The following is a 13110-nucleotide window of genomic DNA, read 5'->3' as shown; positions in this document are numbered from 1 at the left end:
CACCATGGATAGACCTAGAGGGAGGGTATTATGCTAAGTAGAATAAGTCAGACAAAGACAAATACCATATGATTTCACTTATATGGAAAACCTAAAAAACAAACAAAACAGATAGAAACAGACTCATAAATACTGAGAACAAACTGGTAGTTGCCATAGGGGAAGAGGATGGGGGAATGGATGAAATAGTTGAATAAGATTAAGAGGTACAAACTTCCAGTTTTAAAATAAATAAATCATGGGGATGAGAAAAGTACAGCCTAGAGAATTACACTTAAAATCCAACATTTAGGGGCGCCTGGGTGGCTCAGTCAGTTGCGGGTCTGACTCTTGGTTTCGGCTCAGGTTGAGATCAATCTCAGGGTTCTGAGATCAAGCCCTGCGACAGGCTCCACGCTCAGCCTGGAATCTGCCTGAGATTACCTCTCCTTCTCCCTCTGCCCCTCCTGCTGGTTTTCTCTCCCTCTCTCTCTCTCAAATAAATAAATCTTTTTTCAAAAGTCCAACATTTATATATATTTATATATATGTCATGAAATACTTGTCAGATAGATAGATAAAAGAACTAGAACAAACCAGTAGCTTCCAAACCAGTAGAGGGGAGAAGGGAAAAAAAAACCTATCACCGCCAAAAGAAGGCAAGAAATACAGGAGATGTAGAATAAAAAGCACTAAAAAGGATGGAAATAAATAAAAATGTATCAGTAATCACAGTAAATCAGTAATCAGAGAAAGAAAAGGTGACTGAATCTTACTGTAATAACTTTGTATGGTGACAAATGGCAACTACACTTTTCATGATAAGCATTTCATAATATATATAAATGTAGAATCACTACATTGTACACATGAAACTAATATAATACTGTTTGTCAACTATATACTTCAATTAAAAAAAATCTTTCAAAGACAACAGGTTTTTTTAATGGGCAAAAGACACTTCACAAAAGAAGATACGGGAAAGTTCAAGAAGCAATGAAAATGTGCTCAATATCTTTATTCATCAGGTAAATGCTAATTAAAACCACAATGAGAGGGGCTCCTGGGTGGCTCAGTTGGTTAAGGCCTGCCTTCAGCTTGGGTCATGGTCTCAGGGTCCTGGGTTTAGGCCCCTCGATCAGGCTCCCTACCCAACGGGGAGACTGCTTCTCTTCTCCCTCTACTCCTCACTCTCCCTTTGCCCAATCCCCCTCCCCCGATCATGCTCTGTCTCTCTCTCTCAAATAGATAAATAAAATCTTTAAACACAAATACACACACACAATGAGATACCACTACACATAGTCCAGGGTGGATAGAATTTCAAAAAGAGAAACAGCAAATATTGTTGAGGATATGGAGCACCCAAAACTTCTATGATAAAATGATACATCACTTTGGAAAAAAGTGTTGCAGTCCCTTAAAAACTAACACAAACCAACTCTATAACCTGACAATGCCACTCCTAGGAATTTACCCAAGAAAGATGAAAATATATGTCCATGAAAAGATTTATATAAAATGTTCATAGGTTTGGAGTGCCTGGGTGGCTCAGTCATGAAGCGTCTGCCTTCGGCTCAGGTCATGATCCCGGGGTTCTGGGATAGAGCCCCGCATTGGGCTCCCTGCTCCGTGGGAAGCCTGCTTCTCCCTCTACCAGTCCCTCTGCTTGTGTTCCCTCTCTTGCTATGTCTCTCTCTGTCAAATAAATAAAATCTTTAAAAAAATAAAAATGTTCATAAGTTTATTCATAATAGCCAAAAACTGGAAACAGTCCTGGTGTCCAGGAATAAGACAATGGATAAACAAACTGTACTATATTCATACAGTGGAATACTACTCAGCAATAAAAAGGAACAAACTATTGAGGCACCTGGCTGCCTTGGTTGGTAGAGCATCTGACTCCTGGTCCTGGGATTGTGGGTTTGAGCCCCACGTTGGGTGTGGAGATAACTTAAAAATAAAAAAATCTTTGGGGTGCCTGGGTGGCTCAGTCAGTTAAGCATCTGCCCTCAGCTCAGGTCATAATCCCAGGGTCCTAGGAACGAGCCCTGCATTGGGCTCCCTGATGAGCAAGGAGCCTGCTTCTCCCTCTCCCTCTACCATTCCCCCTGCTTGTGTTCTCTCACTCTCTTTGTCAAATAAAATAAATAAAATCTTAAAAAAATTTAAAAATTAAAAAATAAAATAAATCTTTAAAAGATTTGTTTAAATTTTAAAAATTAAAAAGGAACAAACTACTGATACAACAGCATGGTTAAATCTCATTTCTCAAAAGCATAAATCTTTTGTTTGTTTTTACTCAATTCTTACACAAGCATGAATCTTAAATGGATTAATAAAAATTTTATATCTTTTCAATTTTAACTTTTAATACAGTAAATACCAAAATATTTAACTCACAAAGCTCTTCAGGGTCCTCAATAATTTTCAAATATATAAAGGAGGACATGAGACCAAAAAACGTGAGAACTTCTGATCTACTAAAAGTTGAATATGAGCATGCCCTACAATCTAACCATTACACTACTCAACAGATACACAAACTCTTAATTTGTGTGTACTAGAATATGTACAAGAGGGTTATAACGTTTGTAATAGCAAAAACCTGAAAACAATATCCAATAACTGAAGAACGGATAAATCAATATATTCATACAGTAGAATTCTAAACAGGAAAAATAAATGAACTATGTCTAAACCCATCAACAGAGATAATTCTTGGGAATATGGATGATATATATTTGACCACAATGAGTGAGAAAAGCAAGTTGAAAAATAAATACACACAGTACAATTCCACTTATATAAAATATAAAACAAGCAAACCTAAACAGTGTATTTTTAGAAATGCACAGGGTAAAAAGCTAGGAAATGACAAACACTAAATTAAGGATAGTGGTTATCTCTGGAGAAAAAGGAAGAAGATGGGATGAGGGAAAGGCACAGAGGGGGCTAAAAGTTTATTTAATGAATGCTCTTAACCACAGAACAGTCCTCCTTTATCAATGTCATAATTCTCTTCAATTGTCAAGCTTTAAGTTGGACTTTTTTTTTTTTTTGGTGGACAGCAAAGCAAAGTTTATTGAGCAATAGCAAAGTGATCTACAAAACTCCCGAGGAGGGAGGGGACCCCAGGGGGTTGCCCTAAGTTGGACATTTTTTTTTAAAGATTTTATTAGACAGAGAGAGAGCGTGCGCGCGCTCGACGTATAAGTGGGGGGAGGCGCAGAGTGAGAGGGAGAAGCAGACTCCCTGCTGAGCAGGGAGCCCAAGATGCGAGATGCGGGGAACAATCCCAGGACCCTGGGATCATGACCTGAGCCGAAGGCAGACACTTAAGTGACTGAGCCTCCCAGGCACCCCTAAGTTGGACATTTCTAGAGTAGTGAAAGAACAGAGAACATCCATCTGATTGGCAAAACTAACTAAATGAACTCCAGTGATCAAATGGATATCAGACAACAAAACCAGACTGTCTTCCTGTCTGCTTTAAAAAGGGGGTGGGGAGAGGTGGGGGAGGGATTGCTACCCAGAAGGTCAAATAGCCTCAAACCATATTTCATTTTGCGAAGACTATCTTTTTTTTTTTTTTTTTTTTTAAGATTTTATTTATTTGTTCGACAGAGAGAGACACAGCGAGAGAGACACAAGCAGGGGGAGTGGGAGAGGGAGAAGCAGGCTTCCTGCCGAGCAGGGAGCCTGATGCGGGGCTGGATCCCAGGACCCTGGGATCGTGACCTGAGCCGAAGGCAGACGCCCAACGACTGAGCCACCCAGGCGCCCCTTTGCGAAGACTATCTTACCTAGAATGTCTCCTTATCATTTTGTAGAAATAAATGAATTCCAGTCATAAAAATTTTTACAGCAGTATCAAGATTTTAACATGCACAATTTTAGAGGTCTGTTTTGTTTTCTGAGTCCCTTCAGTCTTTCCTCTTGCTGTTAAATGCAGCTTGCTCTGAAAAGTTAGAAGAACTTTAAGATGGAGTCCACACCTATAATGAGTCAAAGATTTTTCCAGTCATGCAACTGAATTATTTCAACCTTCAAGTACTTATTTATTTTCATTGGGTAAAATGCCTCTTTTGAGTCTTATGAGTGCATTATAGGGATAAATAAAATGATGCTTATAAAAATTCTTCAAAATTTTCAGAGAGAGGGCCTATATTAAACTTTATTATTATTTTTAAAGTTTCATCCTCTAAGAATAAAATGTATGGTGTAATTTGGCATACTCTAGAGTTTACACAACAGGAAATCAAAACTGCTCAAAACTCAACTTTAGACTATTTAGAGGGACTATTACTCTCTCCCTCTATTTCAGTTACTTATTGCTGAATAACAAACCACCCCCAAACTTCATGGCTTTAAAAAACAATTTATTATTATCTCTCATGGGAAGAACACAAGCAATGAAAAGTGCACCAAAATATAAATGTAATACACAAACGGTCTGTTTTGGCAAGAGTACAGTATACGCAAGGAAAGCAGGAATTATAGGGAAAAGGAGGAACAAAGACTGAAGAGTTTAGAATACACTGGATCACACAATGAGTTAAAAAACTACGTAACTACCAGAAAGGCAAAAATTAAAGACACACCAAATGTTAGTGAGGGAGTGGATGAAATGCTGTAAATGTAAAATACTACAATCACTTTGAAAAAAGGTCTGGCAGTTTCTAATAAAATTGAACACACAACTACCCTCTGACTCAGTTATTCCAATCCTGAGTATCTACCTATGAGAAATGAAAATATATATCCACAAGAAGACCTGTGCAAGAATGTTCATAGCAGCTTTATTTATAATTGCCAAAACCTGAAAAAGCCAGGTGTTCAGCAATAGGAAAACTGATAAACTATGGTATATTCATATAATGGAATACTACTCAGCAATAAAAAGGAACTACCAAAACATGCAACAACATTGATGAAATCTCAAAAACCACATGCTGAGTGAAAGAAGTCTTATACCAAACAGTAAATACTGTATGATTCCACTTATATTCAGTTTTAGAACAGACACATCTAATCTATGGTGGGGGGAGAAAAAATCAGAACAGTGGCCACCCTAGAGAGAAGGGGAAGGTGGAGGTGAGGATTAACAAGGAAGGGGCATGAGGAACTTTCTTGATAGTAAAGTTCCATATTCTAATAGAGGTTTTGGTTACACAAATGTATGCATTTCTCAAAATACTGAGAATATACCATAAGATCTGTGCATAACATCAAATATAAATTTTACATCCAAAAAAACCCACAAAGAATTGATCTTTAAGGGTGCCTCAGTGGCTCAGTCAGTTAAGCATCTGCCTTCAGCTCAGGTCATGATCCCAGAGTCCTAAGATTGAGTCCGCATCAGGCTCCCTGCTCAGCAGGGAGTCTGCTTCTCCCTCTCCCTCTATCCCTCCCTCCTGGTCGTGCTCTCTCTCTCTCTCAAATAAATAAATAAAATCTTCAAAAAAAAAGAACTGAACTTTAACTGATGATATGCATGTTGAAGGATTTAGGGGAAAATGTACAGATGTCTGCAATTTACTTTGAAATGTATCAAAAGATAAAATGAATTGATAGAAGAATGGATAAATGGACAGACATGCAATAAAACAAGCATAGGGGCGCCTGGGTGGCTCAGTCGGTTAAGCAGCTGCCTTCGGCTCAGGTCATGATCCCAGGGTCCTGCTTCTCCCTCTCCCTCTGCCTGCCGCTCTCCCTGCTTGTGCTCTGTCAAATAAATAAATAAAACCTTTAAGAAAAAAGGTGTAAAACAAGCATAATAAAATGTTAAAATAGAATCTAGGCAATAGGTGAACAGATATTCACTGCAAAATTCTTGCTGTTGTGAAAATATTCATTTAAAAAAAAAGAAAGGAGTTTTCGTGCCATGTTAGAATTTGGCCTTTATCCTTCAGTTAATAGAAAGTCCTCGAAGGGAGGGGTACCTGGGTGACTCGGTCTGTTAAGCGTCTGACTCCTAATTTCAGCTCAGGTCACGATCTCAGAGTTGTGAGATGGAGCCCCGCATCAGGCTCCGCACTCAGTCGAGAGTCTGCTTCTCTCTCTCCCTCTGCTCCTTCCCCCTCTTGCACACGTGCGCGCTCTCTCTCTCAAATGACTAATCTTTAAAAAAAAGGTGCTCCAAGGGAAACAGAAGTACCTAACTCTGTAAGGAGTAATCACTCAAGGCTTAAAGAGGTATCCACTGAGAGAACGTAGCTACAAATGACAAGGGAACATCATGTGCAAAAGCAATCCCACTGAAAACATCTAAAAATTCTGGTATATTCTCAATATATTCAAACAATGAAAGAAAGAATGAAAGGGAGGAAAAGAAAAGAGAGGAAAAGTCCGTTAAAGTGAGGAGTCAAGTAAGTCAAGAAGGAAACCTCCCCCAAAAAAGTTTAACCTTCCCCCCACCCTCCCCAAACTCAGTGGTGGCTCCTAAGGCCTTTCAACTGACTGGATGAGGCCCACCCACATCACTGAGAGTAATCTTTACTTAAAGTCAACTGATTGTAGATGTTGACCACATTTATAAAATATCTTCACAGAAACACCTAGATTAGTATTTGATTAAATTAATGGATACAACAGCCTAGCCAAGTTCACACATAAAACTAACCATCACAGATGAGGTGGCCACAACTATAACACAGCATGATTTACTTTTTAGACTTATTTTGACTAGATTTCAATTCAACTAGTATTTATTGAGCACCTTGTATTTGCCAAGCACTTCACCTCACTGTGCACTTTCACACGTATCTTGCCATTTAATTCTCATAACCCTCTTGGATATCATTATTCTCATGTTATAGAAAATAAACTGATACAAAGAATGATTAAGTGATTTGCCCAAAGTCACAACATTCAACTGAGCAAAGTTCAAATAGAAATCTTGATTCTGGCTCCAAGTCATTATACCATGACCTTTCCCTACAATAAATATGTAGGACTTCTGTGTCACTATTAACTGCTTCTGCTGTCTCTTTTGGGCTCTATCATTTTGCTGGGTCCTAAAATGTTTCTCCATGCCTCTACTTCTTTTAAAATGCTCTTCTGCACTACCTAAAACTCTCCAGGTCAGGTTTTTTTCCCCACTAATGGGGAAACAGTTGGCAAAGGGACAGGGTAAACCCAAAATCAAAGGAACAACTTAAAAATTTAACCTGAGATAATAATGCACTGGGCAAGACTTTCATTTTTTTAAAGATTTTATTTATTTATTTGTCAGAAAGAGAGACAGAGAGGCAGGCAGGGTTAGGAGAAGCAGGCTCTCTGTTGAGGAAGGAGCCCAATGCAGGACTAGATCCTAGGACTCTAGGATCATGACCCAAGCCGGAGGCAGACGCTTAACCGACTATGCCACCCAAGCGCCCAAGACTTTCATTTAAATAGTCACTATTCTATGTATTCTGGCTTAGTAAAGTTCCCCAAATTACCATCTGAGGTATTCGTTCTTCTTATTTACCCATATACCAATTACTGTTCCATTAAAAAAAAAAAATCTATCATTTCTTCCAATATGTGCTACCAAATGACAATTCTTCCTAGTTAATATCTTGGACAACATGGGTAAAAACTAAGTCAAGATGAGACTTCAAAATGCTCTTTGCCTTCAAGTATTAATAAGTTCTGATGACTAACTATAGACCTAAGTGTGAAAAGTGGCTTGAGGGGCTCCTCGGTGGTGCAGTCAGTTAAGCATCCAACTCTGGATGTCGGCTCAGGTCGTGATCTCCAGGTTGTGAGATTGAATCCCGCATCAGGCTCTGCGCTCAGTGGAGAGTCTGCCTGAGATTCTCTCTGTCCCTCTCCCTCTGCCCCTCACCCCCGCTTGTACACTCACTCTCTAAAAATAAATAAGTAAATAAAATCGTTAAAAAAAAAAAATCAAGGCAAAAACTGTTGGTGATTATTCACTGCACTCTGTTATTCAGTTCATGTACAGACAGCCAAGTGTGTAGCTCAGTTGCCTCCTTGTCTCCTGGTGATGAACGTATGTGATATTTTACAAAAATGAATAAGCAAAATAGGGAAAGAGCCAACAATGATGAAAGTGTATCAAAGAAACAAAAAGTGATAATATTGGAAGTGAAATTCCAATCAAACATAAACAAAGTTATCAAAGAAATAGCTGACAATGACAATGTTGACCGCTGCCATTCAAGGGACTCTAGATATACAGCCGGAGGAACTTAGTAAAGGCAAACTTATCAACATAAATGAAAAAAGTGGTTGTGAGAAAAGGATGAAGATGGACCGGAAGAAGTAACTACAGCAAAAAAACTCTGCATTAGAAGAACTCTCAGAGATATTTCACAATACTGAAAGTGCAAAGAGTAAAATGTTGAAACTGAACCAAACTTAGGAGTATGACAATTCATGAAGGCATAGAAAAATTACTCATTCCATATCATATGTTACATGACAAGAAAGCCAACACTGTTCAAACTACTCTTGATCAGTTCTTTTACAAAGAAATAATACATTTTAATTCTCAATGTTTTTAATGTTTTAAATTACAGTGTACTAAATAACAGTTTCGCTATTTTTTCATTTCTCTATATATGTTTATAACCAACAATAAGAGGGTTTATGGTGTTTGACAAAGAAATTTGAAGGTCACAGAACAATTTTAACTTTTCCCATTGATTATTAAGACTACTTTGCCAGGTTTTAACTTGCATGGTCACTACCATAAAGAGTGAGGACTGCCTGTATCTATAACTTCTGCCACACCAAGGAACATATTATTTCACAATTATAATTAAGAGGAAAAACTCTACGTTTTCCCCTGTCCTTACAATCTGATCAAACAAAAAAGCAATTTGGAAAAAAAAAAAAAGAAGAATTTGAACTGATCTTGGGTGATATTAAAAAGGCAGATTTTCAGGTATTTCAGTGACTCAGAACTGCTGCCACATCTGAACATGCAATTCCGGAAACTCATCTTTTTATTATTCAAAATATACATAGCCTAGGGCTAAAAGATAGGATTCTTGAATAATTATTCAATTTGTCCTTTGTGATAGTGTACTATCTCACCTGTCCTCATACCTTGCATGCAGGGACAAAACGATGAAAGTGTGATAGAATATGGCATATAGTAGCTTTAGAATCAGACCTCAACCTGAATACTCTCTCTACACCACATTTTGCAGCCTTAGGTAAAAAAATCAAAGAGGGGCACCTGGGTGGCTCAGTCAGTTGAGCGACAGACTCTTGATTTCTTGAAATCGGCTCAGGTTATGATCTCAGGGTCTGAGATTGAGCACCCCCATTCCAAGCTCAACAGGGAGTCTGCTTAGGATTCTCTCTCTCCCTCCCCCTCTGCCCCTCCCCCATCCCCACATGCAAGTGAGCACTCACTTGATCTCTGTCTCTTTCGCTCTCTCTCTCTAAAATAATAAATAAATCTTTAAAAGGAAAAAAAAGAATGAAAGAGAGAAGATAGATGAAGTGCTTAGCAAAGTGTGGTACACAGTAAGCACTTAGATATGGCTATTATCTCCATTATTATCTTTAATATTTCTATCATTAATGTAAATATTGTAAGAATGATAAAACTACATTTTTTTTCAAAGATTATTTATTTATTTGACAGAGAGAGAGACAGCATGACAGGGAACACAAGCAGGGGGAGTAGGAGAGGGAAAAAGCAGGCTTCCCACGGAGCAAGGAGCCTGATGCGGGGCTCGATCCTGGGCTTAATCCCAGGACCCTGAGATCATGACCTGAGCCAAAGGCAGACGCTTAATGACTGAGCCACCCAGGCGCCCCTTAAACACACCATTATTAACCAGCGTATTTTTGGAAGATCAAGTTCTCTTACTCCAAAATATGACATATACCCACTGCCTCCTGGATAAGAAGACTTGACCTCAACTTCCTCCCAATAATTTTCTCCCAAGGTACATGTGCAAAGGACAACCAACATTCACTTACCCTCTTCTTGCACCCCCTGATTCCTATGTCAAAAGCCTCCCTGCAGTCTGCTCAGTTTCCTCCTCTGAGGACGGTAAGACCAAAAGCCATTTCCCATTTCTCAGAGCTATCTGGCAGAACAGTAGTATCTTGCACTCTCATAGGTCACATGACTTAACTGTCAGTTTTCTCTTGATTCTAATCCTTGGTTCTAAACTAAGAGCCATTATTACCTATATCCACCCATAAATATGCAAAGGACCTAAAGGCCAACTAAAGTCAACCCCTTTTTTTTACTCAACAATTCTCCATAAAAAATTCATGTGAGTTAGTTGAGCAATGTCTGTTTCAACACTTTCAGTGACCTCTAGCTCTCCTCAATCCATCCGATGATTTTTGGTTTAAAAGTTCCCTTATGTTGAAGCAAAATCTCTCCCCTTACAGTTAGTTTCCACCCATACACTCTAATTCCACATTCTAGAGAAATCCAGAAAGTTTAACTGCTCTATATGACAGCCCATCCAAAATTTGAGGACCCCTGAGTTTCTCTTTTCCACGTTACACACTTCCAATTCAGAAAGCATGGTTTTAAGTCTCTTCCTCTCATGGACCTTCTCTGGACCACGTATGGGCTTGCCAACATGATCTAACAGCAAATTGGTATAGCGCTTCCTTGCCAACATTTGGGCTGCCAAGTAATTACACTACAAATGATCCCTTTGCCCATATACTTCCATTACTACGTAAAAATTATTACTCTAAACTAGTAGTTCTGGGTAAGTGACTCTCAGCCTAAATCATGGTTTAAAAGGAATGGTTTAAAGTCTTGAACACTACTAGGAGTTCGGTGGTTTTTTGTTTTTGTTTTTGTTTTTTTAATTTAGTCAATTACTGTGAAAAGAATAAGGTAGGATCAGCTGGCATGAAACTCTTGCCTCTTTCTTACAAAGCCAAACAAACGCCTGGGGAAAGGACCCAACAATGGGTAGGTTAGCAAAGAAGAGTTGCTTCCTGTCCTGAGAAAGTGGATCCAATTAAAAGAAGAAACAGCCAAAAAAAATCCTCTGTACTTTGCCAGAAGCAGATAGGTACCCAAAGAAGGATCAAACATTGTGCTCTCAAAACTTAACCAAAGTACACTGCATTAAAAAAAAAGTGGCAGATTTTTCCTGTGCTCCCCTAGCCTAATGGAATAAGACACACACACACACACCCCCCACACACACGCCCCCAGGGGGAAACGGGGGCCTGTCAGGGGCAGCACCTGGAGAAGCATGTTCCCCGAGTCCTCAGAGGGTACAATCAGTGGAAGTAGCGCCCTCAGATGAACCCTAACCCTTAGGTAGTCGTAAAGGAGGCAGAGTGGCGCAGGGACTTGGTCCCTTGTGCTCTTGAGAGCCTGGCACCTTCCCTGGAGGTGACCGAAGAGGTCCGACGAGAACAGACAAAGAGGAAGGGAAAGATCTGGGAGTTTTCATGGTTGGGGTAAGACTAAGCTAGGACCTGTTCCTTTCTCCTGTGCCCTTAGGCCGAAGGGGGTGGCAGCGACAGTAGGAGCAGGTGTCCCGGGCCCTCATTCTAACGAGCCGAGTCCTCCACTCTCCCAACCTCCTCTTGGGCCGCCCCAGCCTGCCCCACTCCTCCCCTCCGACAGGAATTCCCATCCCAGCCCTACCCTTCAGGCCTCCCCTCAGGTCCAGCGGGGGTTCCCCACTTCTCTTCCACTCCCCCAAACTCAACCCCCCCCAAACCGTCCAGACCACGGCACGCCTCACCCGACACACTGGATTCCCCCCATCCGCTCCCCTCCTCGGCAGCGCTCCCATTCCTGCCCCCAGACCAGGGCTCCCCACTCCACCTCCCCGGCCAGGCCTGGTGCCTCCCCTGGCGGCCAGGTCCGCCCTCCGCCTTCCTCACGCGGCGTCTCCCCTCAGACCGGCGCCCTCCCTCCCTGCCTCCCGCCTCAGGCCCGGGCGCTGGCGCCCGCACTCACAGAACTCGGCGATGTACCAGGTCACCGCGTAGTTCTCCTCGCACCAGTCCAGCGTGGACGTCGTGGGACCCCAGTAGCCCTCGCGGTCCGCGGCCGGAGCCATCGCGCACGCTACCGCTGCCGCCGCCGCCGCCGCCGCCGCCCAAGCGCTCCTCCGCTCGCTGCGCTCGGCTCCGCAGGCTCCCAGGCCGGCTCTGGCCCTGCTCGCGCGCTCACCGCACGCCCTCCCCGAGGGGCGGAGCCGGCGCCGTCAGCGGCAGTGCCCGGCGGGGAGACCCCGCCCACCGGCGCCGCCAGGCCGCCCGAGCCCTGCCGGCGCCCCGCCCATCCCGAGGGCGGTGGGGTTTCCCTCCGCCCCTTTCTTCCCAGGGAAGGGCTGTGATCTGGCCGCGGGGGCGATAGTTCCCCGGGCTGCCTGTCCCGCTCAGCCACACCGCTGGCTGTAGGTCCGGGGCTCCTGATAAGCCTGAGGCTGCTCTCTGTCTGGACGTGTCTGAGCCTCTATCTCTGTGTCTGTGTGCGTGGTTTGATATTTAACTTGGGCGGGGTGGGTTGAAGACTTCGACAAGCTCTGGCTTGATAAAACCTGTGCAAAGATGCACTTCAGTGTCTTCCTTTGAGGGCAGGCCTCAAACGGAGCCCGGAAACAGAACTCTCCCAGCCCCGGGGAATTCTAGGGAATAGTGATTTTCTGATAAAGGTATAGGTAAGTGTCTCTTGGGAACAAAGGGAAAGGGCAACAGCCCTGGAGGAAAAAAAAAAAAAAAAAAAAAAAAGGAGGGGAGTTGAAATCCTATAAAAGAATGCAGCCAAAACACTAAAGCAGAGCTGCTTCAGTTTGGGCTTCCAATCCCAAAGGTTTCCACAGGCTACCTATAATTTTACTCTACTCTCCAGGCAACCAACAGCCTCCCCTACTTCCAGCCTCAAGACTCTTAATACTACACTGTGCGGCCGGAGGGATCTTTAAAAAAAACACAAATGCAACCGTTCCTGCCCTTGTGTAGTGTTCAACTACACGAACTCTTCCCTAGCTCAGGATGTGCTGGGGCCATTCCCATCTCAGCCATTCCCATCTTTGTCCCTGCTGTTCAGCTGGGACTGCCTTCCTCTCTTCTCCATTTGGCTAACTCCCACTGGCCCTTTAAAATCCAGCATCCTGGGCGCCTGGGTGGCTCAGTCGGTTGAGCAGGTTGAGCATCTGCCTT

General features: G+C 42.2%; 1 protein-coding gene across 2 annotated transcripts in view; it reads right to left on the bottom strand.

Annotated features, from left to right (window-relative positions):
* ACER3 (alkaline ceramidase 3) overlaps positions 1-12035 on the bottom strand; it is a 159212-nt gene extending 147177 nt beyond the window's left edge. For both annotated transcript variants that reach the window (XM_078058577.1, XM_078058573.1), the window contains exon 1: positions 11903-12035. In XM_078058577.1, coding sequence (XP_077914703.1) covers positions 11903-12005 — 103 coding nt within the window. In that variant the 5' untranslated portion in view covers positions 12006-12035. The remainder of the gene's footprint in view (positions 1-11902) is intronic.
* Between the last annotated feature and the right edge of the window lie 1075 nt (positions 12036-13110).

This window comes from Halichoerus grypus, chromosome 11, assembly GCF_964656455.1.
Source record: "Halichoerus grypus chromosome 11, mHalGry1.hap1.1, whole genome shotgun sequence".
Lineage (NCBI taxonomy): Eukaryota > Metazoa > Chordata > Mammalia > Carnivora > Phocidae > Halichoerus > Halichoerus grypus.
Note: the sequence above shows the minus strand (reverse complement) of the source record. Positions and strands in the feature narration are given on the sequence as shown.